The 27513-nt window shown below is 47.5% G+C and overlaps 1 protein-coding gene across 3 annotated transcripts in view; it reads left to right on the forward strand.

The window, feature by feature from the left end:
- LOC119970251 (E3 ubiquitin-protein ligase RNF38) overlaps window positions 1–16481 on the forward strand; it is a 237422-nt gene extending 220941 nt beyond the window's left edge. For all 3 annotated transcript variants that reach the window (XM_038804563.1, XM_038804562.1, XM_038804564.1), the window contains 2 exons: window positions 830–929; window positions 11962–16481. In XM_038804563.1, the coding sequence (XP_038660491.1) occupies window positions 830–929; window positions 11962–12024 (163 nt within the window). In that variant the 3' untranslated portion in view covers window positions 12025–16481. The remainder of the gene's footprint in view (window positions 1–829; window positions 930–11961) is intronic.
- Window positions 16482–27513: the final 11032 nt, after the last annotated feature.

Here is a 27513-nt window from a genome sequence, read left to right on the forward strand (position 1 = left end):
GCTTGGGGAAGGTGAAGAAAACAGAGGCACTCTGTAGCAGGAAGGCCAGAGATCGGGCCTCCAGGCATGGGAAGAGAGCCAATCTGGAGCAGTACTAAGGCCAGAGATGGAAGCTGGTAGGTTTCAGGAGAAGCAAACCAATGTAGAGTGGGGAATGCTGGAGACCAGAACATGTGTAGGAGGGAAAGACAAGTCTAAGAGAGTGAAGGTCTGTGGTCTGGATAAGAGTGGAAGAGAAGAAGGAAATCGTGGATGGGATTTTCTGGTTCCCCAGCCACGTGTTTCTTGGCAGCATACTATTCACTTGCGGATTCTCCCTTCCCGCCACTTGTCAATGGGATTTCCCATTGAAGCCACGCCACGGCACTGGGAATCCCACGGGTGAGGGTGCACTGCCAGCGGGAAGAGAGAGTCCCAATGGTCGGAGAATTCCAGCCCAGGACTTTGTGCAGGTTTAACAAAAAGGCAGTCAGGAAAAGTGAAGGCCAGAGATCAGGCCTTGTGGTGGAGGAAAGAGAGGTAATCAGGAGGGGAAAAGACCAGAGACCACGGCTCAGTGGGGAGGAAAGGTGGGAATCATGAGGACGAAAGGCCAGTTGTAGGGGAGGAAGCAGGCTGCAATTGGCAACGGTGAGGCCAAAGGCTTCCTTGAGGAGCTGGGCGAGCACTGCTGCTCCTCCTGATCCACATGAAGTGCAATAAAAGGCTGCTCCGTCTCCTTTTTACTGGTCCAATATCTTCAATCCACTGTTGAAAATTCCACACCAGTTAATAATCTGTTGTTGAAAGCTCAATCAGCAATTATCTCCTTTTTCTATATTTTATGCAGATGCGTGGTGTGCATGTGTGATTTTGAGTTAAGGCAATTACTTAGAGTCTTACCCTGCAACCATGAGTTTCATGCCAAGTGTGTCGACAAATGGCTGAAGGTAAAATGAATTTATAATTGTACACTTTGACCAGATATCCATCTCTCTCTCGCTCTCTCACACGCAATGTTTTCATAATTTGTTTTTAGCATTTCTAGTGTAAAAAGGTTGAGATAATTCTTGCATAGCATTAATTCTCTTTATTTACCGCAGCTTGCACGATAACAAAACTCAATGCTTTGCTTCCGATCGATTTATCTGAAGTATTGTAAGTGCTGTAGTGTTTGTGTGATAGTTTTCAAAAAATCCTCAATCAAAACAGCCTTGCTTATCATCTCAGTAAATCAAAGGCAAAATAGAGGTTTTATTTTCTGATAAATAGAATTTTTCTCTCACAGATTACAATGTAAAGATTTTCAGGAACAATAACCACCTTTAGGACCAAATTTTTTAAAAATTGTCTCCATTGGTTGATTGTGATATTTGACTTCATGTTTGGCAAAAAGACATTTTGAATTTGAGATAATTACACCAGTATTTCTGATTACACTGCTTGCTTTTTTTGTTTCAAGAGTATAATTGCACAAATATTGCAATTTAGAAAACAATTGCATTATATAATGCCTTTCACACCTTCAGGAGTTTCAATTGATGAAGGAAAAATAAGCTAGGTATTAATTGGCAGGCATTTTCATTAATGCATTGAAATACAGTTGATGGTTAGAAGTTCGAACATGAGCATTTTCAAACTTATTTTTAATTTAAAGGAGTATAGAACTGCAAACATTTTTAGTTCTGAAGTGTTTTCTGTATATATTTCCAATTTTGTAACGCCAACTATAATTTATTCAATCAGGCTAAATGGCATCTGCTCAAACTTTTATTTCATAGAATAGAATCCCTCCAGTGCAGAAGGAGGCCATTCAGCCCTTGGAGTCTACACCGACCCTCTGAAAGAGCACCGTACCTAGGCCTACTCCCCAGTCCTATCCCTGTAACCCTGCCTAACAGTTGGACACTAAGGGGCAATTTAGCATGGCCAATCCACCTAACCTGTACTTCTTTGGACTGTGGGAGGAAACCGGTGTACCCGGAGGAAACCCATGCAGACACGGAGAGTATGTGCAAGTTCCACACAGACAGTCGTCCAAGGTAGAATTGACCCTGGGTCCCTAGTGCTCTGAGGCAGTAGCACTAACACTGTGCCACCGTGCCATGTTTTTCATTTTTTAGAATGAGATGAAATGGGACAGTACATTGTGAGTCTGCCTTACATATTACCTTGGGTACAGTGCTTCTGCTCACTCCTACAAATATCTTGTGTTCAGGGATGTGCCTGTATTGCATAATCATAATAGCATAACTCGGGAGGTAAAATGGTATTCTTTTGCGATTCAAGCTGGATATCAGTGGGGTGAAATTTTGTCTTGTGTGGCGCTTCAAAAGTGGGCAGTAGTTAAAAAGCAGCCCGTTTTACACACAGCAAGAGAATAACATTTTGGGTAATAAAATTGGTTGTCAATGCACTATTAGCCAAGATAATTTTGCACATGCCAATATCTTTCACATGTGCCTCCCTGTACGCTTTTCCAATCATTTTGAAGGCAGACTGATGCACTGAAGTCATACTAAATAGAAATCATTACGTCTCTATTTTGTAGATTGCAAGTGACTAGGGCAGCACGGTAGCACAGTGGATAGCACTGTTACTTCACAGCTCCAGGGTCCCAGGTTTGATTCCCGGCTTGGGTCACTGTCTGCGGAGTCTGCACGCTCTCCCTGTGTCTGCGTGGGTTTCCTCCGGGTGCTCCAGTTTCCTCCCACAAGTCCCAAAAGACTGTTTGGGTAATTTGCTGTTAGGTAATTTGGGCATTCTGAATTCTCTCTCCGTGGGCGGAATTCTCCGTCCCCCGCAGGGTCGGGGAATCGCCCGGGGCCGGCATAAATCCCGCCCCCGCCGTGGCCTGAATTCTCCGTCACCCGGGAATCGGCGGGAGCGTGAATCACGCTCCCTCCCCCCCCCCCCCCCCGGCAATTCTCCGGCCCGCGATGGGCCGAAGTCCCGACGCTGACAGGCCTCTCCCACCGGCGGGAATTAGAGCACCTCTGGTGCCGGCGAGATTGGCGGCGCGAGCGGGCCCCCGGGGTCCTGGGGGGGGGGGGGCGATCGGACCCCGGGGGAGGTGCCCCTATGGTGACCTGGCCTGCGATCGGGGCCCACCGATCGGCCGGTGGGCCAGTGCCGTGGGGGCATTCTTTTTCTTCCACCATGGCGGAGGCGGAAGAGACCCCCCCACCACCGCGCATGCTCCGGTGGTGACGTCAGCGGCCGCTGACACTCCGGCGCATGCGCGGACCGGCGACGGCCTTTCAGCCAGCCCCGATGCCGGGCGGCAGGCGCCAAAGGCCGTTGGCACGGGTTTTGGCGCCAGTCGGCGTGGCGGAAACCACTCCGGCGCGGGCCTAGCCCCTTAAGGTGCGGAGAATTCCGCACCTTTGGGGAGGCCCGACGCCGGAGTGGTTGGCGCTACGCCAGGACCCCCGCCCCGTCGGGTAGGGGAGAATCCCAGCTCGTGTACCCGAACAGGCGCCGGAATGTGGCAACGAGGGGCTTTTCACAGGAACTTCATTGCAATGTTAATGTAAGCCTACTTGTGACAATAAAGATTATTATAATAGACAGAGAGTAAACATAATCAAAACCCACCTTGATTATCTGATTATAGAACCCATCTTTAAAAAAAAAAGATACCACACTATCAGCAGACTCACTCAATGCTTCCAAAGCAACCTTCTATTTCTGATGCTTCTGGGCTTGAGTTGAGTCAGTATTTCTCTGTTAAGCCAGGCACCTGCCCAGAACCTGGCTGGCTATCACTTTGCTGTGTTTTTTGTGTGTCCCGCCTTCTAAAGATGCAAGACGTCCTACAGATATATCTAGCATACAGTGTCAAACTAAAAAAAAACGAAAATTCAGCACTGAAACTTCACATGCTATTTTCTTTCTCCCTCAAGTCAAATTGACATGTACAGCATACCTGCATGAAGATCTTGACAGCATATCTAGACCTCGTACTAATTCTGCTTCAGCTTTACTGCATAGCAAAGCAAAATGTGCCGTGCATCTATTGTGTGAAAAGCCTTGTGTGCAAAAGTTCAAATATAGAGATACCAATCTCATAGAAAGCCAGGGGTTAATGGAGTAATTATTAGGCTACAGTAGTTTTATGACTTGACATTGGTGCCCAGTGTAATTTGTGCATTTCCTTCCACGCATCATCAACTCTAAGACATCTGTCCTTGTTGTACCTGTTCCAATGACATCTAATAAAAGTATCTCTGAAGAAGATGATAAAAAGCCGTTACTTCCCTCTCCATTTATTCCCTTCTCCCGGTACATAATAGCTAGTTTTAGTGAAATTGGATTGTTGAAGATTTTTCAAAATTCTTTTTTGTGATTTTTTTTTAACCACAAAGTATACAATTGTGTTCTATGTAACTATGCTGTAAGAATTTGACAGTCAAGAACACAATCTCTTCAATTTAAAAAAAACTAACTGAAGTAATTCATAAATACTCTGCAATCTGTTCCAGAATATTTCAATTAAAAGAGTAAACTGGGATAAATGAAACATCATAACATAACATCGAGGGCCGAAGGGCCTGTTCTGTGCTGTACTGTTCTATGTTCTATTGAACAGTGCATTGTAAATATTTTGGGACAGTTGGAAGAGATAATGTGTCATAACTTCACAAAATACTACAGTGCAGAAGAGGCCCTTCAGCCTATCGTGTCTGCATCGATGCATGAAAGGCCCTGATGTGCCCATCTAATCCCACTTGCCAGCACTTGGCCCATAGCCTTGAATGTTATGACGTGCCAAGAGCTCATCCAGGTACTTTTTAAAGGATGTCAGGCAACCCGCCTCTACCAGCCTCCTAGGCAGTGTATTCCAGACCGTCACCATCCTCTGGGTAAAACAGCTTTTCCTCAAATCCCCACGATACCTTCCACCCCTCACTTTGAACTTGTGTCCCCTCGTAACTGACTCTTCAACTAAGGGAACAGCTGCCCCCTATCCACCCTGTCCATGCCCCTCATAATCTTGTACACCTCAATCAGATCACCCTCAAGTCTTCTCTGCTCCAGAGAAAGCAATCCAAGCCTATCCAACCTCTTTTTATAACTTAAATGTTCCATACCAGGCAACATTCTGCTGAATTTTCTCTGCACCCCCTCCAGTGCAATTACATCCAACCAGAATTGCACACAGTACTCCAGCTGTGGCTTCACCAAAGTTCTGTACAGTTCCATCATGACCTCCTTGTTTTTGTAATCTATGCCCCGATTGATAAAAGCAAGAGTACCATATGTCTTTTTCACTACCCTATTAACTTGCCCTTCTGCCTTCAGAGATCTATGTAACCCAAAACGCTCAACCTCACTGTTAACCACCTGGCCAACCTTTGTGTCATCCGCAAACTTATTGATCCTACCACCCACATAGTCATCTATATCATTTATATAAATGACAAACAACAGGGGGGCCCAGCTGGGATCCCTGTGGTATGCCACTGGTCACTGGCTTACAGACACTAAAGCAGCCGTCTATCATCACCCTCTCCTTCTACTGACAAGCCAATTATGAATCCACATTATCAAATCACTCTGTATCCCGTATGCATTTGTCGCCTTAATGCGTGTGGTCCCGTGTGGGACCTTGTCAGAAGCTTTGCTAAAATCCATGTAAACAATGTGACTGCACTATCCTCATCTATAGGGTATCTCACGGGCCAGCACAGTAGCACAAGTGGCTAGCACTGTGGCTTCACAGCACCAGGGTCCCAGGTTCGATTCCCCTCTGGGACACTGTGCGGAGTCTGCACGTTCTCCCCGTGTCTGCGTGGGTTTCCTCCGGGTGCTCTGGTTTCCTCCCACAGTCCAGATATGTGCAGGTTAGGTGGATTGGCCATGCTATATTGCCCTTAGTGTCCAAAAAGGTTAGGAGGGGTTATTGGGTTACGGGGATAGGGTGAAAGTGAGGGCTTAAGTGGGTCGGTGCAGACTCAATGGGCCGAATGGCCTCCTTCTGCACTGTATGTTCTATGTTAATCTATGTCTATGTATACATTTGGTACATGCTCAAAATATTCAATCAAGTTTGTTAGGCATAATCTCCCAAATCCATGCTGACTGTCCCTGATCAAACCTTGCCTCCAAGCGGAGATAGATTCTCTCCTTCAGAATCTTCTCCAGTAGTTTCCCAACCACTGAATGAGACTCACTGGTCTGTAGTTCCCTGGCTTGCCTCTACACACCTTCTTAAAGGTAGAACCTCCAGAGGCTTTAGTGTCTGTAAGCCAGGGACCACATTAGTTGTTCTCCAGTCCTCTGTGACGTTCCCCGCGGCCAGAGAGGAATAAAAAAATTGGGTCAGACCCCGGCAATCTCCTCCCTCGCCTACCACAGCAGCCTGAGACACAATTCATCCGGACCTGGAGATCTGTCCACTTTGAAGCCCTCCAATACCTTGTCACTCCTTATGACAATTTGCTCAAGAACCTCACGATTTCACTTCCCGAGTTCTATAACTACCTCCTTATTCTCTTGGGTGAAGACTGATGGGAAATATTCGTTCCAACACCCTACCAATGTCCTCTGGCTCCACCCACAGATTTCCCCCTTGGTCCTTAATCAGCCCTGGCTTTTCCTTGGTTATCCTCTTCCCATTGATTATACTTATAGACTATCTTGGGATTTTCCCTACTTTTACCAGCCAGAGCTTTCTCACACCAAAAGAGAAAATGCTGGAAAATCTCAGCAGGACTGGCAGCATCTGTAAGGAGAGAACAGAGTTAATGTTTCGAGTCCAGATGACCCCTAAAGGGTTAGATGACCCTACAAATACTGTCAGACCTGCTGAGATTTTCCAGCAATTTCTCTTTGGTTTCAAATTCCAGCATCCGCAGTAATTTGCTTTTAACCAGAGCTTTCTCATATCCCTCTTTGCTCTCCTAATTGTTTCTTAAACTCCATTCTGCACTTCCAAGCTCTGCAGCATCAGATTGGGGGGTGTAGGCGTCCTACAATGCAGAAAGAGGGCACTCGGCCTTTCTAGTCTGCCTCCACAGCCTTATGCTGCCTCGACCCTTCGAAAGAGCACTCTACCTAGCACTCCGCTACCCTATCCCCATAACCTCACGCATTGATTATGTCAAAGCCACCTAACCTGCTCATCTTTGGACTGTGGGAGGAAACCTGAGCCACTGGAGGAAACCCACTCAGACACTGGGAGAATGCGTAAACTCCACACAGTCACCCAAGGCCTTAATCTAACCTAGGTTCCCAGAAGCTGTGAGGCAGCAGTGCTAACCACTGTGCTGCCATTCCTGGAGGTTCACAGGTAAGGTTTGCACAGCAATTTCCCAAAAGTGCAAACCTCCCCTGGGCAATTGTCCTAAACTGGGAACCAGAAATTGTGATTTTAAATTGCAAACTTCGGATATTTCTGATTGAGTTATATCAATAGTTACCCAAAGAGAATTATAAGAGTTCAAAGCACATCTAATTTTTGAGTAACTGTTTTACAGAACAAGTCCCAACTCCCAGGGGTCCCCCTCCCCTCCTGCTATTACCCCCTGCACAGGATTCCTCAAAACATCCAGGGACCTCCCCCATCTCTAACTATCCCCCTTAGGAGATTTCCCACAAGACCATAAGATATAGGAGCCAAACTAGGCCATTCAGCCCATCGAGTCTACTCTGCCATTCAATTATGGCTGATATGTTTCTCATCCCCATTCTCCTGCCAGTGATTAGCACTGCTGCCTCAGCGCCAGGGACCCGGGTTTGATTTCATCCTTGGGTGACTGGAGTTTGCACGTTCCCCCCCATGCCTGCTTGGGTTTCTCCAGATGCTCCGGTTTCTGCCCACAGACCAAAGCTGTGCAGGTTAGGTGGATTGGCCAAGCTAAATTGCCCTTTAGTGTCCAAAGCTTAAGTAGGGTGATGGGGCGATAGGGATAGGACGGGAAAGTGGGTTTAGGTAAGATGCTCTTTCAGAGAGTCGGTGCACACCCGATGGGTTGACTGGCCTCCTGCACTGTAGGGATTCAATGATTCCCTTATTAACCAAGAACTACCTATCTCTGTCTTAAAGACTGGGCCTCCACAGCCTTATGCTGCAATGTATTCCACAGATTCACCACCTTCTGGCTGAAGAAATTCCTTCTCATGTCAGTTTTAAAGGATTGTCCCTTCAGTCTGAGGATGTACCCTTGGGTTCTAGTCTCCCCTACCAGTAGAAGCATCTTCTCCACATTCACTCTAGCAGGCCTCTCAGTATTCTGTAAATTTCAATGAGATCTCTTCTCAGCCGATCCTCATATTACAAGCCGTTCATTATCGGGATCATTCTTTTGAACCTCTTCTGGACTTCCATGCAAGGCCAGCACATCCTTCCTTAGATACAGGGCCCAGAACTGCTCACAATATTCTAAATGGGGTCTGACCAGAGCCTTATGTTACCACAGTAGTACACTCCTGCTCTTGTATTCTCGCCCTCCCAAAATGAATGCTAGCATTGCATTTGCCTTCCTAACTGCCAACTGAACTTACATGTTAACCTTAAGAGAATCCTGAACTAGAAGTCCCTTTGTGCTTCAGATCTGAAGCCTTCCCCCATTTAGAAAATAGTCTATGCCTCTATTCTTATTATCAAAGTGCAAACCTCACACTTTTCGCACATTATATCCCATCTCCCTCTTCTTTGTCCACCTTGCTAACCTGTTCAAGTCCTTCTGCAGCCTCCTCGCTTGCACAACGCAAACTGTCCCTCTACATATCTTTGTATGGTCTGTAAACTTGGCAATAATGCCCTCAGTTCCTTTTTCCAGACCATCAATGTATATCACGAATAGTTGTGGTCCCGACACTGACCCCTGCGGAACAACACGAGTCACCGGCTGCCATCCTGAAAAAGACCCCTTTATCCCCAGTCTCTGTCTTCTGCCAGTCAGCCAATCCTTTATCCATGCAAGTGCCTTGTCCCTAACGCTATGGGCGTTTATCTTATTTAGCAGCCTCCTGTACAGCACCTTGTCAAAGGCCTTCTGAAAATCCAAATAGGTCACATCCACTGATTCTCCATTGTCTAACCTCCTCGTTACCTCCTCAAACAACGCTAACAGATTTGTCAGACATGACCTTCCCTTGACAAAGCTGTGCTGCCTCAGCCCTATTTTACCATGCACTTCCAAGAACCCTGCAATCTCATCCTTAATAATTGACTAAAATTATATCAACGACCGAAGTCAGGCTAACCGGCCTATAATTTCCCATCTTCTGCCTCCCTCCCTTCTAAAACAGGGTGTTACATTAGCCATTTTCCAGTTCACTGGGACCTTCTCTGACTCCAGCGATTCCTGAACGATCAGCAACAATGTCTCCACAATCTCCTCCGATATCTCCTTCAGAACTGTGAGATGTAGTTCATCCGGTCCGGGTGATTTATCCACCTTCAGACCTTTCAGCTTCCCCAGCACCTCCTCTTTAATGATGGCCACTGTACTCACCTCTGCCCCCGACTCTTGAAGTTCTGGTATGCCACTGGTGCCATCCACCGTGAAGACTGTTGCAAAGAACCTATTCAGTTCCTCTGCCATTTCTTTGTTCCCCATTACTCCATCTCCAGCCTCATTTTCCAGTGGTCCAATGTCCATTCGTGCCTCTCTCTTACCTTTTATACATCAAAAAAAAATTCTTGCAACTTCTTTCATTTTGCCAGCTAGCTTACACTCGTATTTCATCTCCTCCCACCTTCATTTTTAGTTGCCCTCTGATTGCTTTTAAAGGCTTCTCAATCCTCTGGCTTCCCAGTAATCCTCACCACCTTATATACCTTTTCCTTTGCTTTTATGCTGTCTCTGATTTCCCTTGTCAGCCCCTGGTTGCCTCATCCTCCCCGTGTTTCCTCTTGCTTGGGATGAATTTCTGTTGTGCCTCCTGAATAATCTCCAAAACTCCTGCCATTGCTGTGCCACCATCTTTCCTGCTAGGTTCCCCTTTCAATCAACTCTGGCCAGCTCCTCCCTCATGTCTTTGCAGTTACCCTTATTTAATTGTAATACCATTACATCCAATTCCAGCTTCTCCCACTCAAACAGCAGGGTAAATTTGATCATATTGTGGTCACTATTCCCTAAGGATTCCTTCACCTTAAGTTCCCTAATGAAGTCTGCCTCACTAGATATCACTAAATCCAGAATTGCCGTTCGCTAGTGTGCTTTAGCACAAGATGCTCCAAAAAAAGCCATCTCATAGACATTCCACAAATTTGTTTTCCTGGGATCCGCAACCAACTTGATTTTTCCCAGTCCACCGGCATATTGAAGACCCCCATGATTATTGTAATATTACTTTTTCTATCTCCTGATTTATTTTCAGCCTCACATCCTGACTACTGCTAAGGGGCCTGTACATAACTCCCATCAGGGTCTCTTTTCCTTTGCGATTTCTCAACTCTAGCCACGCAGATCCAATGCTTTCCGACTCTATATCACTTCTTGCTATCGATTTCATTTAATTTCTTATTAACATGACACCCCGCCCCCTCTGCCCACCTCCCTGTCCTTTTGATAGGACACATATCCTTATATATTTAGATCCCAGCTCAGATCCCCTTGTAGCTACATCTCTAGTATGCCCACATCCTACCTGCCAATTTCAATGTGTGGTACAAGCTCATTTATCTTGTTTTGTATACTGCGCGCATTTAGGTACACCACCCCAAGCCCTGCATTGACCACCCATCTCATAATTGCCCCCTTATCTGCTGTGCCTGAAGTTAGATTCTGCCGCTTTCTGTACTCTCTGTTCTACTGGAAACGTTACGAACTTCTCCTGAGCCCTCGGCCCCTTTAACTAGTTTAAAGTCCCCCCCCCCCCCCTTCCCAACTATTTAACTTAAAGCCCTATCTGCAGCCCTAGAATACGATTTGCCAGGACACTGGTCCCAGCATGATTCAGATGAAGACCATCCCATCAGAACAACTCCCTCCATCCCCAGTACTACTGCCAATGACCCATGAATTTGAACCCATTTCTCCCTCACCAACCTTTGACTCCTCCATCCCCAGTACTACTGCCAATGACCCATGAATTTGAACTAATTTCTCCCTCACCAACCTTTGAGCCATGCATTTACCTCTTTAATCTTATTGACCCTGTGCCAGTTAGCTTGTGGATCAGGTAGCATTCTGGAGATTAACCTTTTGATTCTGTTTTTTAATTTATCCCCCAACTGCTCATATTCCTTCAGCAGAACCTCTATCCTTGTTCTACCTTTGTCGTTGGTACCTATGTGGACCACGACAACTGGATCTTTACCCTCCCGCTCCCAATTTCTGGTCGAGATAGCATCGTAAAAAAAAAAATTGACATTCGTAATTGGGCACAGTGGCAATCCGACACACAATAAATAATCTAACCAATTTATTACATGCTATACTCCGGAATGTTTGAGACATGAAGCATTAATATCCATTTATGCTTTGTATAAAATAGTGATGTGGTTAATATGAACCCACACAAGAAGCTGGTGTTTGGACCAGAAATTACAGGATTAATCATGGTGTTTATTAAAACACCGGGGGCGGCAGGGTAGCAGGGGGCGGCAGGGTAGCATGGTGGTTAGCATAAATGCTTCACAGCTCCAGGGTCCCAGGTTCGATTCCCGGCTGGGTCACTGTCTGTGTGGAGTCTGCACGTCCTCCCCCTGTGTGCGTGGGTTTCCTCCGGGTGCTCCGGTTTCCTCCCACAGTCCAAAGATGTGCGGGTTAGGTGGATTGGCCATGCTAAATTGCCCATAGTGTCCTAATAAAAGTAAGGTTAAGGGGGGAGTTGTTGGGTTACGGGTATAGGGTGGATACGTGGGTTTGAGTAGGGTGATCATGGCTCGGCACAACATTGAGGGCCGAAGGGCCTGTTCTGTGCTGTACTGTTCTATGTTCTATATGTTCTATACTTTCATTTTATTTTCTTCCAAATATATATTAAAAACTGAAAGATAATTTTCCTTTTCTTTCCCCTCAGGCAAATCGTACATGTCCAATTTGTCGAGCTGATGCTTCAGAAGTTCACCGTGATTCAGAATGAAACTAGTCTAATAGCACAAATTGGATGTTCTTTGTTGCATATGAATGAACTATCCATTGAACTTACCTATTGTGGCTTCCAGCCTTCCCTTTACATTAAGGGTCATAATGTGATGCAGTCATTTGACCTCCCTTTGCACTGTGTGATTTAATGACTTATAAAGCTTATATAGTCTTCACATTGAAACAATTATGGGATTGTTATACTAACAGTGTGATTGGAACTCCAAAGATTTTTTTTCTGCTTAATTTGTGTGTGCACTAACATTCCCTGGTTTTTGTGTGATCATTCCAGGTGTTGCTGCAAGATTACAGTGGATGTGATCTTTTAGTATGTGTGCTTTTTATTTATATATATATATCTATATATAATATATATAGATATATATATATACATATACATATACGTAATAAAGGTAGTTATACCGTTTTAGCAATCTACCTTATAGAGCCTTCAGGTACTGTGAGTGAGAGTGATTGTAAGCGTGCAAGTATTTTAGCCAGGTACTTTTTCAGACAAACTTATGTACTGGCATGATGTGAGTTGTATGTGTGTAGTCTTAATTATGCTGAGATGTATAGCTGTGTTATTTATACAGTACTAGTACTGTACACTGGTTTCTTTCTTTTTGTTTGCAGTTGCACACTGTATGCTAAGGGTGCAGCAATTATGAATTTTTGTTTCAGCCAGTTGCCCCTCAGTATTTTATAATGGCAGATTAGAAGAACGTATATTTATAACACACCCAAAACTAAATGAATAGGGGTGGAAGATTGTGCCGATTTATAAAGCAGTGTATTGTAACCCAGAGAACCAAAGCAGTGACTGGCTGAAATGCTTTGCTTAGCTGTCGCAGTGAATGGAGATCAAACATAACCAGAGGTTTGAAAGCTGGGTGTGCTATAAAAATATCATTTATGGCTAAATATTACTGGTCAGTCTAATAATGTGGGTCCTCAGGTGTGCAAGAAAGTCCTATAACCACCTTAAAATGTAACCTTGGTTGTTGAATTACTTTGCTACCTTGAAAATTTGAGTTCTGTTTTATCCTTTGTTCTGAACCTCCATGTCATGCACTGTCCTAACACTACATTCAATGAATTGTTGCTTTCTTTAAACAATCTGGTTTGAACACAGCAGCACAAGCAGGCATTCTACTCCAAATTTTAAATCAGCCTTCAGCTCAACCTTTCAATGGTAATATGTCTGATAAAACGTATATTTTCTCCATATAATTTTCAGTTTTTTGGTTCTTTCACTATATATATTTTACGATATTAATTTTAATTGCAATCGTTATTATACGTACTTATCCACATAAATTTGTTTACACTTACAAAAGGCCTAATCACAGAACTAAGCACACAGTTCTCTGTTTAAAATTTGTCGGAAAACACTGAGCAGATTTTTTTTCCCCTGAGCAGTTATTAGAACAGAGACCTATTACATGATAACGAATACAATAATCAGCAGTTTGAAGAGCTCCTCGTAACAGGTATTTGATTCAATTCTAAGCAAATTTTGTAAATCAAATTACTATTTTTATTGTATAGTAGGTAGGGACTGATTGCTGAATGTAAACATTTGGGGAAAAATAGAGGTAATGCAGATTTGCAATGAAGATTTTTTTTTAAAAATTTCTTCTCCAAGATTGTAATTACTTAGTGGTCAACTTTGAGTTTGTATTGATTATTCTTGTGGACATTTAACATTTTGCAAGTAAAAATTGAATCCAATATTTTATTGAAGCAATGATTGCGATCAGTTGGTTCGGAAACTGTCATTATAGAATACAATTTATGATGTTTGTAATTATTTAATGGTCAAACCTATACCCGGTGATTTATTTGTTTTTGATTTGGCTTGTTGAGGTGATTGAGCACCCAGCACTGCCACAAGCCAGACGTGGCCTCTTACTGCTCGTTCCTTAAAATTGGCACAGAACAGGAACAAATATTTCATTATCCCACCTAGTTACTTCCATTTTGTAAGCATGATCTAAAAAACCTGCAACTGATGTTGATTTCAGGCCTTTCACTTCTGTGGTAGTAATAACTAAATATGTACTATGTCTCTGAACACCGGTTCTCATCTCTACACTTTCATTATGGACCAATACTATTAGTATGTTCATTTTCTTGTTTTGAAGCATGCTATAAAATTGGAGTAATTAAAATTTGACAGATGGTGAAAAGCCAATCACTAGGAAGATCTAGCTTAGATTTATGTTTTTTATTTTCAGCATTCACTAAATGTTACCAACCAGTGTTAATTTTTCACAAGCTTGCTGCTGTTCCTGAGTTGAAGGCTGTTTATCGCAAGGTTTATCCAGTGTTTCTAAAAGACTCACACTGAGAAGTTTGCCTAAGACATTAAAATTGCAGAAATAGATGCCTATAAAATCGTTGTACATAGTCAGCATTTTACATCATGACTTACTTATCAAGCCTGAATGAAATGTGTGTTAGCTTCTTGAATGGGAACAAGATGTGTAAAAAACAAAGCGTAGCTGACGATTTTAAATATTGCACAAAGAATTTGTAAACTATAAACTAATGTGAGCTGAATTTCAGAATATTTAATATATTCTGGGCAAATTGTTCGTATTTAAATTATTTATGGAACGCAGCATTTACTAATCATGAAAGAAATTGGAAGTGCAAGTCTTTTAGAAATACTGGATTATTACAATGCAATCTACAATTTGTTAGTATAGTAATATGGACATGCACAATTAATTCAGAATTTTTAAGTCATGGGACTTGGTTGAATTCATTTAAAGAAAAGTTGTAATGTTATATCTGTTCTTACAAAATATAGTTATTAGATATTGATCGAAAGAGCTTGTATGCTTCTTAAAAACAAAATTGAGGTTCGAGCTTTCAGTTATCAGTGATGTACCTCCATTTCTGTGACTGTTCCATGTAACGCCAAATAAAAAACAACTCGCACCTTCCCCATGACACAATGTTGCATTAAAATGACATCTCTAGAACGACATGCATCATAGAAGGCAGAATGTACACAGGCATTATTTGACTTTTTCCCTGGAATTTAGCACCTAAAACGTTTCAAAACAGCTATATGTCAGTTTTTGTACAACAGCTATAATGTTGAGACTGAGATGCATACACACTATTACCTGGATGATAATATTTAGGTTGAGCAGTGCTGCATAATTTGGTAAATAGACCATGGCTCTTCTTCATGAACAGGTTTATTATCATTGTGTCATTATAATTTATAAACTCCAATTTTGAAAGACAGAATTTAAATGAGGCAGGCTTGGAGTTTTGTTTTAATTTTGTTTGGGGGAAGACTAGCTGTCATATAACTTTGTTGAACAATGTAAATTGGGGCCTGGGAGGAGAGACAGTGACAGTTAGGTCTGGTTTTTGGCAAAGTTAATTGTTGCACTCTTAATGCTTAACCACTTTTGAAATGTTTCTTGTGTTGTTTGCATGGAGACTCTAGAGCAGATGTGTGCAGACCTTGCTTTCTGTGGTCAGTGTGTAATAAGCACATGTGCATGTGTATCAAAGCAGCCCATACTGGACATGGCTGCTTCTGCCCAACTGTAGCTGTTTGGGTGAAAATGGGGATTCATGCTGAGCTATTACTGCCATGAACTGTGATGCGCATTTATGTATTTAATCCCACAGTCTGTATGATGCAAGAGAAGCAACAGCATACAGTAAGATTTGTTGTGTCTTGGCCAACCCCACAAGTATTGGGTTTACCGATTGTGTCCCGCTTAACGTTTTGTGTTTTGCATGAGTTTTTGGTGGATAGGTTAAAACTTAAGTTCATTGTAAACAAAAATCACCAAGACCTAGTGATATCCCAGGTTCTTGTCACTATTTTGAGGAGCCAAGAGTGTTAACACTAGACTGCTAAATTTTAACAATGGTTTCCATACTGATCCACTTTTTTAAAGTTTTGTTCTGAATGCAGCATTGTTTGGTGCAATGTCTTAACACTGTCATATTGGATTTTGGAATGCTAGTGCTTCAGCAACAGTCTAAATTTTGAGGGGGAAGCAAATTCTGAAGCACATACAATCTGGGTCATCTTTAGGTCTTAATGGACATTTTAGAGTGGGATTTTTCTTTGGTACATATACAGTTACCTCATTTTGCCACTTAAATGTATTTAAAAATTGCTAACAAATCAGAAAAAAGCAAATTAATACTATTGTCATCATTTCTGAGCGTTTCATTAAATCATTCACGCATTGTATCATTTAACATGACAAGTAGTTTTCAATGTTGTATCATAAATCTCTGTAACCAAATCATTTGAAGGCTTGATAAATTTTTAACAAAATTTGTACATTTTTTATGAAAGTTACTAGTAATGCTTTACTAAGTAGTGCAATGAATTTTTATTTTTAATCCCTGTGCCCAATTTTGGAGTTGAGAGGGTTGTTCATTAATAAATGTATGATGTATACTTGCTCAGTTGACTTGTATTCTTGGCTGGTCAGAATGTTGACCTTATCATTCAACCAACATTTTCTGTCTTTTACCCCACATGTCTATAGATTTTTCATGTTCTCTTTTTGCTTACAGAAGATATGAAAGCAATGAAAACTAGTTAGGTCCAAAAGATAAAAATCTACTACAGTCAAGCAATTTAGCTCAGCATCAGTAGCATTGTTAGAAAATGGAACTAATGGCTGCCGGCATTTGAGGGGAGATAGACAGATTGAGTTTTGAAACATAACCACCTCTCATCTCTGCATCCTTGCAGATTCTGTCACTCCTAATTCTGCCAATGATGATGAATTAACCCCTGTAAGCCAGGAGACTTGAACTGTTGACAGGCAGACAAGCTGGCTTCTGGTGGTTGGCTGCAGACCAAATCATTTCAAGTTTCAGCTCCGCTGTTGTGGTCTTTCCTCTCCATTAAGTACCAGAAGCTTATAATTCAAGTGCCTTCCTTAAAATTTGTGCAGTGAAATTAAAAATTGTCACACTTTTGCTGAGATATAAATAAGCGTGGAATTTTAAAGGCCACTGAACCAGAATCTACAATCTCCTGTGCAGAATTTATCTTTGAGGCATCACATAATTCTGGGAAGCCTGCAAATTTTAAGTACTGGGGCCAGCCTGCCAGGGAAGGGAATGCCAAAATTGAGATAATAATGTTGGCAGTCTTGGCAAAGACTAACAAGAAAGCTTGGCAAACCAAGCATTTCTCTGAAAAAGGAGAATTTTGTAGGGCTATGGAGAAAAAGCAGGGAATTGCCATTCTAAAAAGGGCACAGGGGTCCTCCCTGGTGAGAACGTGAGATCAAATCACATCATACCACTTTAAAAAATTTGATTCCCGTTCAAGAAAAAAAATCTGGAAGTGAAGAACTGGTGCCAGTCAAAGTAACCATGGAACTGCGGAATTTTTCTATCACAAGGTAAGACGAAACATCATCAGTTAAATACATGATCAGATTATTTGTTTCAATGATGGTTGAGGAATAAATGTCGGCTAGGACCCGCCCACCTCTTTCCCAATAGTGCCATGGAGTATCTTACTTCGATCCGAGTTGGCAGATAGCACCTCTATTTAATTTCTGTTCCAAAGGACAGCTCCTCCAACAGTGAGGCCTCGCTGGGAGACCTTGGCTACAGGGACTGGAAAGGAGTGAGAAGACCAACAAAGCACTTTCTCAAGTAACTACAGATGACTACTAACATAACCTTGCCAGCAATGCTCACATCCCAAGAATAAATCACATTATTACAGAAGCAACTTGTAAATTAACATCACTAATGGATTTTCTGTACAAACTTGCAAGTGCCCTCAAAACGTCTTCTGCAATTGCCTTTCAAGCAATTGCATTGCAATTCTGGGAAGACAGCGCTGGAGATGTGAGGTGACACCTTCTCCACTGCCAACCCATTCTGCAACAATTTCTCTACACTAGGTGATATAGTGGTACTGTTAATGGTCTAGTAATCCAAAGACCTGGGCTGGATTTTCCGATTTTGAGGCTATGTCCAGAGGAAATGTCTAGTTTTACAATGAAAAAGTCGGCGGCGCCCCTGCACCGATGCTCCGCCCAGTGGGGGGCTAGCAGCGGTGCCGGGTAAAACTCCCGGTGTTCCCGACATAAATGGCAGAAGCTGCGCATGTGCACGGCGATGAACTGCAGCGAGACGCTGTACAACAAGGCGCCGGCCGCGCACGGACCTGGCCGGCTCAATAGTGTCCCCTTGGACCCCCACCTCGCCACCCCCCAGACCAGTCCCCCAGCCCTCCCCTGCCAGCGGCATGGCTCCCCCACCCCCCAGCCCGACTGTGGCGGTGCTGGACTCAGACCCGTGCAGTCGTGAACTTGGCCCATCGGGGGTGGGCCTCAAAGTGATGCGCTGATGCCGTCGCAATGGCGTGTGGCGTGCTCCAAGATGATGTCAATTTGGAGCGGGCGGAGCATCTGAAAAACGGCGCCAGCCCTGATTCGGTCGCAAATGGGGATTCTCCGCCTGATTGCTAGATACGATTTTGGCGTCGGGCAACAGAGAACCCCGCCCCTAAAGTAATGCCCTGGGATTCAAATCTCACCATGACAGGTAATAGAATTTGAATTTAACATCTGGAATTAAAAGCCTAATGACGACCATGAAACCATTGCCGATTGTCAGAAAAACCCATCTACTTCAGGAATATCCATTAGGGAAGTAACTCTGCTGTCCTTATCTGGTCTGGCGTACATGTGACTCCAGATCTCCAGCAATGTGGTTGACTCTTAAATGTCCTCTGAAATGGCCTAGCAAGCCACTCAGTTGTACTAAACCACTAAAAGGTGCCAAAGGGATGAAACCGGGTGGATCTACGCACCGGAAATGATAACAGCAAACTCAGCCCTGTTGACCCTGCAAAGTCCTCCTTTCTAACATTTGGGGCTTGTGTTCAAGGTAGTCAGCCAACAGCCTGACATAGTCACACTCACAGAATCATAACTTCCAGACAATGTCCAGCCATCACCATCCCTGGGAATGTCTTGTCTCACCAGCAGGACAGATCCAGCAAAGGTGTCAGCACAGTGGTATACAGTCCGGAGGGAGCTGCTCTGGGAGTCCGCAACATATATTCTGCACCCTATGAAGTCTCATTGGATCAGGTGCAACATGGGTAAGGAAACCACCTGCTGATTTCCACGCAAGAGTGCAAAAAGGCATGCAGGAGCAGTACCAGGCATACACAAAAATGAGGTGTCAAAGTGGTGAAGCTGTAACACAGGACTACTGGTGTGCCAAACAGCATAAGCAGCATGTGATAGACACAAGTGATTTCACAACCAACAGATCACTTCTAAGGTCTGCCACCTGGTGGTCGGAGGTCATATGAAATGAAAATCGCTTATTGTCACGAGTAGGCTTCAATGAAGTTACTGTGAAAAGCCCCTAGTCGCCACATTCCGGCGCCTGTCCGGGGAGGCTGGTACGGGAATTGAACCGTGCTGCTGGCCTGCTTGGTCTGCTTTAAAAGCCAGCTATTTAGCCGAGTGAGCTAAACCAGAATATGTACAGAATTGCTTTATGCATATCAACACATCCCCTTTCCTTTGTAAAATGTAATTATTTTCATTCATTAATTTTTACAATTCAATACGATATGCATAACTATTTACATCTTTAAAGTATTTACAGTCTCACAAATTCAGTCTTCCAGGTTTGTGTCTTAGCCATGTTGATTTTCTGAGTGGCTGCTGAACTTGTGAAGTTACTTCATCTTCATTTGTAGTTGGTGATGCTGCTTGTTGTTCTTCATGTAGTGTCTTTATCTTCTTGTTGTGGTTGTTGCTCCGTATGCTGCGCTGTATGTTCTTTAGCTGTTTTAGGATTGTTGCATGCTTCTTCTGGTAGTTGCGTTACAATGGTTTGAGACTTTTCGTAGATTCATCGTCAAACCTCTCTGCGATTTGGCCTGAAATCTCTCCTTTGCCTGCTTTTTCGAAAAAGTGGTTGCCTCTCTACTTTTGGAGGACTGGACTCTTTCGACAATTGGAACTGAAGCATTCTACACCGTGTGCTGTTTGGTTGCTTCCCGCACTGTGTGCAGACGTTCACTCTCCTGCACTGTGTGCAGTTTCATACCATTGCCTCAATATCTCGGATGATACCTGGCCAATAGACTGTGGGCGCGATTCTCCGACTTCACGCCGGTTCGGAGAATAGCGGGCCGCGCCGGTTTTTCACGCAACGCCAGTCCGACGCGCTCCCGCTATTTTCCGAAACGAGAAAAATGTTTACATCGGTTTTCCCGTGGATAACCTCGTCAAACGCCCCGATACGGCCAAACAGCCGACTATCCGGCCCCCCGTTATTCTCCGGCCTGGATGGGCCGAAGTACCGACGTCGTGACGCCAGGTTATGACGCCGGCTATCACACCTGCTGGCTGACGAGAGGAGCGAGGAGGTGAGCGGGCCGCTGGAGTCTGGGCAGACCGGGGAAGGCATCCCCGAGAAGGCAGCGAACAGTGGGGGGAAGGAGGGAGAGAGGGAGGGGGAGGGAGGGGGTGAGGGAGAGAGGGGGAGAGAGAGGAGGGGGGGGGAGGGAGGGAGTGACTCGTCCACCCCCAATAACAAAATGTCAGCCGCCCTGCCATGCGGTCACGAGGACACGGCCGCTGGTTGCCCTTTGGCTTATGGCCACAGGACACTGACGCACCAGTGAGGAGGACGTAGTTAACTGCCCGTTGGATGCAGAAAGTGACCAGGGATTAGACTGGCCGCGTATCAGCAGCGCGACCAGGCCACTTGGACACACAGGTATCCCGTGGCACGCGGCTGCCGAGGTGTCCAATAACCTCCATCTGACATGTTGTTTCTCTGCCCCCCACCACCCTTCTGTAGGTTAGCAGAATGTATGCGAACAGAACGGCTATGTTCTGCGCAGTGGTTGGGGCTGCTGCACTGCAGTTGGAGATGGAGCAGTGTCCACAGCCACAACCCGCAGTGGATGCAGGGCCAGCTGCAGCAGCAGAGGGAATGGCCGAGGAGTTGCCAGTCGTTGAGCAGCATGGGGGGGGAGGAGGAGGAGGAGAGAGTGAGGGTGCAGCCAGGGTGCCAGAGGCGACGACCGAGGCCTAGGGTGTACCGTGCCCGGATCTCTTTCCAGACAATGCCGGGCATCACCTGCAGGAGGAGACTCCGGTTGAGTAGAGAGACGGTGACACATATCTGTCATCTCATGGCGCACCTCGCGCCACATGGAACGGGAGGACACGTGATCCCGGTTGCCGTCAAGGTGACGGTCACTCTTAACTTCTATGCGACCGGCTTCTTCCAGTCTCCGAGCGGGGCCCTCTCCGAGATCTCCCAGTCATCGGTGCACAGGTGCATCCGGGATGTGACCGACGCCCTCTATGCCATCGCGGACCGCTACATCACCTTTCCCAAGGACCGAGCAAGTCAACATTCACGAGCTCGTGGATTTGCCAGTGTGGCCGGGATACCGATGGTGCAGGGGGTCATCAATTGTGTTCACGTCCCCATGCGCCCGCCTACAGGGGACAGGGAGGTCTTCACAAACAGGAGGGGGACATACTCCATGAATATCCAGGTGGTATGCGACCCCCACATGAGGATCAAGAACATCTGCGCAAGGTCCCCAGGGAGTGTGCATGACGCCTACATTCTGGCGCAGTCGTACATCCCTGCAATTTATGAAATGAAAATTGAAAAATGAAAATCGCTTATTGTCACGAGTAGGCTTCAATGAAGTTACTGTGAAAAGCCCCTAGTCGCCACATTCCGGCGCCTGTCTGGGGAGGCTGGTACGGGAATCGAACCGTGCTGCTGGCCTGCTTGGTCTGCTTTAAAAGCCAGCGATTTAGCCTTGTGAGCTAAACCAGCCCCTGAGGGACGGCCCCTCCGGCTGAGGGGCTGGTTGCTGGGCGACAGGGGTTACCACTGAGGTCTTGGCTGATGACGCCTATACGGAGGCCTCAGACCAATGCGGAAACCCGATACAACGAGGCCCATGCAGCAACCAGGGGTGTAGTGGAGCGCTGCTTTGGTCTCCTGAAGATGAGATTCAGGTGCCTGGACCGTTCCGGAGGGGCCCTGCAATACCAGCCCGACAAGAGTCGCTCGCATTGTTGTGGTCTGCTGTGCGCTGCACAACATACCGATGCAGCTGGGAGATGCCCTGCTGGAGGAGGCGGAGGGAGAAGCCAGTGGCAGTGGTGCCAGCTCAGAGGAGGAGGAGGAGGTTGGTGGAGTGGGAGGCGCAGCACGCAGACAGGACCCGGCTGCTGGTGATGCCCAGGAGGCTGCACGACGGACCCGGCGAGGACGGCGGGCACGTGACGCCTTGGTGGCAGCCAGATTCTCGCGTTGCGCTCGATGGCACCGCTAAACACCAACACTACCACCTGCATCGCCAGTCGCGCAGACGGTCAACACACAACTGCCACCACCACCCCGTACCCCCGCACTGCGTACACCGCTCCCATTCTACATCACCCTTACCACTGCGGCACAACGGTATGGCACGACATTGATGGCTGTGTCAGCGGGTGTGATCAGTGCCATGTTGAATGATGACGGCCCGCTCTGCGATGAGCTGAGAACTCAGAATCGTTAGACAAAGTCTGACTCATGGCAATAGCTGAACCATCCACCTCGGTGGCCGCTGAGTTCGTCAGGGACACGCCATCACGTGCCCGCGTGGGGTAGCTGTTGGAGGGTGTGGGGGGGGGGGAGGAAGGGACTGCACACCGGCACCGAAGTTTCACCGCTCGTCAACCCCAGCGACACTCGGTCACCATCACGATCCCTGTGGCAATGGAAAAATCACACAGTCTTACAAGTTAGGTGCAACAGTGAGTTTAATGATTAACATACTTTACAGATGCCCTAGCCCCGACAACTAATCTGTGCCCTTCACCCGTGCCAACTTTGTGTCCCTCTACGTTTCCTTGCTGGCCCTACCACTACGTCTAAGTAATTCCCCAGATGATACAGCAGGAGTGGAGGAGGACTGCTGCGAATCGCCTCCTTCGACATGTCTCCCCGTCGGCACTCGTTTCCTGGGGCGACCCGGCCTTGACGGGCCAGGCTGATCTGCGGGCATCTCGGGTGACGTTGTGCCACCCTGCTCTGCCCGCTGCCCACCCGATGCACCAGGGATGGGACGGGGAAAGGCCGAGAATTCCGGGACGTCCCATGATGGAGTTAATGGGCCGTCCCCGAAACCACCTCCTCCCTCGGGGAGCCCGGTGGCCCCCGGGCCTCACTTATGGACGGAGGTGCGAGCGAGGAGGTGCCCCGTCGTCCCACCGACACCTGGCACTGCCAGTCCTGGAGGCCTGCAACAGTATCGACCAGGGTCCGAAGGTTCGCAGAGACAGAGTCCAGGGAGTGAGACATTCCCGCCAGGGACTGTGCGACCTCAACCTGTGAGTGCGCGACGCCATCCAGCACATGTGTCAGGCGGTTGATGCTCTCCGCAACTGACAGGTGGAACTGTGCCATTTCCTGCTGGGACTGTGCTATGGTGCGCTGCGACTGGGCCATGGCCTGGTGAGACTCGGCCAAGGCCCGCAGCACGCCGGCAATGTCGTGTTGGCTCTGGCACATTGCTGCCTGTGAGAGGGCAGCCCTGTCCAGGGCCAAGGGTGACGCATGCAAATGAAGCCCAACACCTTGCATAACCTGACCCATGGCCGAAACCAATTCACCCATTGCCTCGACCGCGGATGCCACTCATGCGGTGTCGGCCTGGGTGGCTGCCATGAGCGGCACCACTCCCTGCTCCTGGACACGGTTCAACTCCTCTAACTGCGTCTGCAGCTGCTGGAAGACGGCCCTCATCCTCTCCAGCGGAGAGAGCAGGGGAGGAAAAGCAAGACGGGTGGATATCAAGCAGCGTGGGCGCAGTTTACGCAGGAGCAGCAGGAGTTCCTCAAAAACTGCTTTGTGGAGCTGAGAGCAGAAATGCTGCCACCAATGAAGGCGTCGATAGAAAAGCTGGTGAAGACCCAGAAGGCCCAAGGGGCAGCGATTCAAGAGGTGCGGCAGAAGGCCTCGGAGAACAAGGACGAGATTTTGGGCCTGGCAGTGAAAATGAAGGCACACGAGGCGCTACACAAGAAGTGGCAGGAGAAGAAAGAACGGAGCAGCAGGTGGGAGAATACGGAGATCCTTATCTACCAGGACTGGAGTGCGGAGGTGGCCAAGAAGAGGGCTGGTTTTAATCGGGCCAAGGCGGTTCTCCATTGGAAGGGGGTGGAGTTTGGAATGCTGCAGCCAGCGCGATTGTGGGTCACGTTTCAGGAGCGTCACCATTATTTTGAGATGCCAGATGAGGCGTGGACCTTTATTCAGACTGAAAAGTTGGACTCGAACTGAGGGTTTGTTGTGGGGAGGTGTTTACTGTATTGTGGCGGTGTTCTTCTGGTTTCGGGTTGGGAAGAGGGGACATGGGTGACTGGATATGATGTGGGGGCTGTGTGAGAGCGTGGGCGCCGGTACTATAGGGGCAGGTCCCCGCTGATGAAGGGGGGGTTGGAGGTCCGGGGTCGGGGAGCTGGGGTGAGGTCGCAGAAAAAGGAGCTGCGCCATTGGGGGCGGGGCCGGCTCGGAGGAGAAGCGCGGGCTTTTTCCCGTGCTAAGGAAGGGTGGGGCGGGGCCTGGGGGAAGGGCGGTGCTGGAGGAGAGCGCATATTGATCGGCAGGAGGAGTTGGGGGGATTCCCACACTGGTGGGTTCTTTGGAATGGCGGGAGGTGCAGAGGTCAGCAGGAGTCAGCTGACTTACGGGAGCGGAATGGGGGGAGCGGAATGGCTGGACGGTGGTCTGGTTGGGGGAGGGGGGTGGGGAACTGAGTTGCTGCTGCATTGGCCAAAGGGGAGCTGGAGGTAGAAGAGGGAGTCGGGGCGGTGGTCCGCCGCCTGGGGGACTGGAGGGTGCGGGAGGCGCGGGCACATGGCTGGCCTAAAAAAGGGGATGGCTAGTCGGGGGGGGTGGGGGGGGGGGGAAGCGAGTAGCCCCCTGGTCCGGCTGATAACATGGAATGTGAGGGGCCTGAATGGGCCTTTCAAGAGGGCCTGGGTGTTCGCGCACTTAAAGGGACTGAAGGCAGACGTGGTCATGCCTCAGGAGACACACTTGAAGGTGGCAGATCAGGTCAGGCTGAGAAAGGGATGGGTAGGGCAGGTCTTTCACTCGGGGCTGGATGCGAAGAACAGAGGAGTTGCGATACTGGTGGGGAAGCGGGTGTTGTTTGAGGCGATGAATATTGTGGCGGATAATGGAGGCCGACACGTGAGTGGTAGGCTGCAGGGGATGCGGGTGGTACAGGTGAACGTTTATGCCCTGAATTGGGATGATGCTGGATTTATGAAACGTATGTTGAGTCGGATCCCGGATCTGGAGGCAGGGAGCTTGATAATGGGGAGGGACTTCAACATGGTCCAGGTCCAGGACGGGTAAGAGGCCGGCTGCGGCCAAGGTGCTCAGGGGGTTTATGGACCAGATGGGGGGAGTGAATCCGTGGAGGTTTGCCAGGCCGGTGGCCAGAGAATTTTCTTTTTTCTCCCACGTCCATAAAGCCTATTTCCGGATAGATTTCTTCATAATGAGTAGGGCATTAATCCCGAAAGTGGAGGGAACGGAATATTCAGCTATAGCCATCTCGGACCACGCCCCGCATTGGGTGGAGCTGGAGTTGGGGGAGGAGAGGGACCAGCGCCCGTTGTGGCGCCTCTATGTGGGACTGTTGGCAGATCAGGAGGTGTGCGGGAGGATCCGGGGGTGTATTCAAAGATACATGGAGGCCAACGATAATGGGGAGGTGCAGGTGGGGGTAGTCTGGGAGGCTTTGAAGGCGGTGGTTAGCGGAGCGCTGATTTCCATTAGGGCCCATAGGGAAAAGAGAGAGAGGAGGGAGAGATTGGTGGGGGAGATATTAAGGGTGGACAGGAGCTATGCAGAGGCCCCCGAGGAGGGGCTGCTTAGGGAGCGACAAAACCTCTAAATGGAATTTGAGCTATTGACCACGGGAAAAGCAGAGGCGCAGTGGAGGAAAATGCAGGGGCCGGTATATGAGTATAGGGAGAAGGCGAGTCGGATGCTGGCACATCAGCTTTGTAAGAGGGAGGCAGCGAGGGAGACTGGTGGAATTAGAGATAGAGGGGGGAATACGGTGCGGAGTGCGGTGAGAATAAATGAGGTATTTAGGGACTTCTATGGAGATCTGTATAGGTCTGAGTCCCCGGAGTGGGGGGGGGGGGTGGGGGATGCGGCGACTCTTGAATCAACTGAGGTTCCCGAGGGTGGAGGAAGAGCAGGTGGCTGGTTTGGGGGCGCCGATTGGGCTGGAGGAGCTGGTTAAGGGATTGGGAAGCATGCAGGCGGGGGAAGGCTCCAGAACCGGACGAGTTCCTGGTTGAATTTTACAGAAAGTATGTAGACCTGCTGGGCCCGTTGCTGGTGAGAACTTTTAATGAAGCGAGGGAGGAGGGGACCCTGCCCTCGACAATGTTCCGGGCACTGATCTCGCTGATTTTGAAGCGGGACAAGGATCCGTTGCAACGTGGATCATATAGGCCGATTTCGCTCCTCAATGTAGATGCTAAGTTATTGGCGAAGGTTCTGGCTATGAGGATTGAGGACTGTGTCCCGGCGGTGATCCATGAGGGCCAGACGGGGTTTGTGAAGGGCAGGCAGTTAAACACGAATGTGCGGAGGCTCTTAAATGTGATCATGATGCCCTCGGTGGAGGGGGAAGCAGAGGTAGTGGCGGCCATGGACACAGAGAAGGCCTTTGATCGGGTGGAGTGGGAGTATCTCTGGGAAGTGCTTAGGAGGTTTGGGTTGGGGGAAGGGTTCATAAGGTGGGTCAGGCTGTTATATAGGGCCCCAGTGGCGAGTGTGTGGCTATGAACCAGTGGAGGTCGGAGTACTTTAGGTTGTACCGCAGGACGAGGCAGGGGTGCCCCTTATCCCCCTTGTTGTTTGCACTGGCAATTGAGCCACTGGCCATGGCACTGAGGGAGTCTAGGAACTGGAGTGGATTGGACCGGGGAGGGGGGGGGGGGGGGGGGGGGGGAGGAACACCGGGTGTCGTTATATGCTGATGACCTGCTGTTATATGTTGCAGACCCAATGGAGGGGATGGTGGAGGTTATCCGGATCCTTGAGGAGTTTGGGGACTTTTCGGGTTATAAGCTCAATGTGGGGAAGAGTGAGCTCTTTGTGGTGCATGCGGTGGACCAGGGAAGGGGGATAGACGAGCTACCGCTGAAGAGGGCGGGGAGGAGCTTTCGATACCTGGGGATCCAGGTAGCTAGGAGCTGGGGGGCCCTGCATAAGCTCAATTTGGCACGGTTGGTGGAACAGATGGAGGAGGATTTCAAGAGATGGGATATGCTGCCACTCTCCCTGGCGGGTAGGGTGCAGTCGGTCAAGATGACGGTCCTCCTGAGGTTCCTGTTTATATTCCAGTGCCTGCAGTGGAGGCGACATAGGGGCGTGGTGG

Source organism: Scyliorhinus canicula, chromosome 8 (assembly GCF_902713615.1).
Source record: "Scyliorhinus canicula chromosome 8, sScyCan1.1, whole genome shotgun sequence".
NCBI classification, from domain to species: domain Eukaryota; kingdom Metazoa; phylum Chordata; class Chondrichthyes; order Carcharhiniformes; family Scyliorhinidae; genus Scyliorhinus; species Scyliorhinus canicula.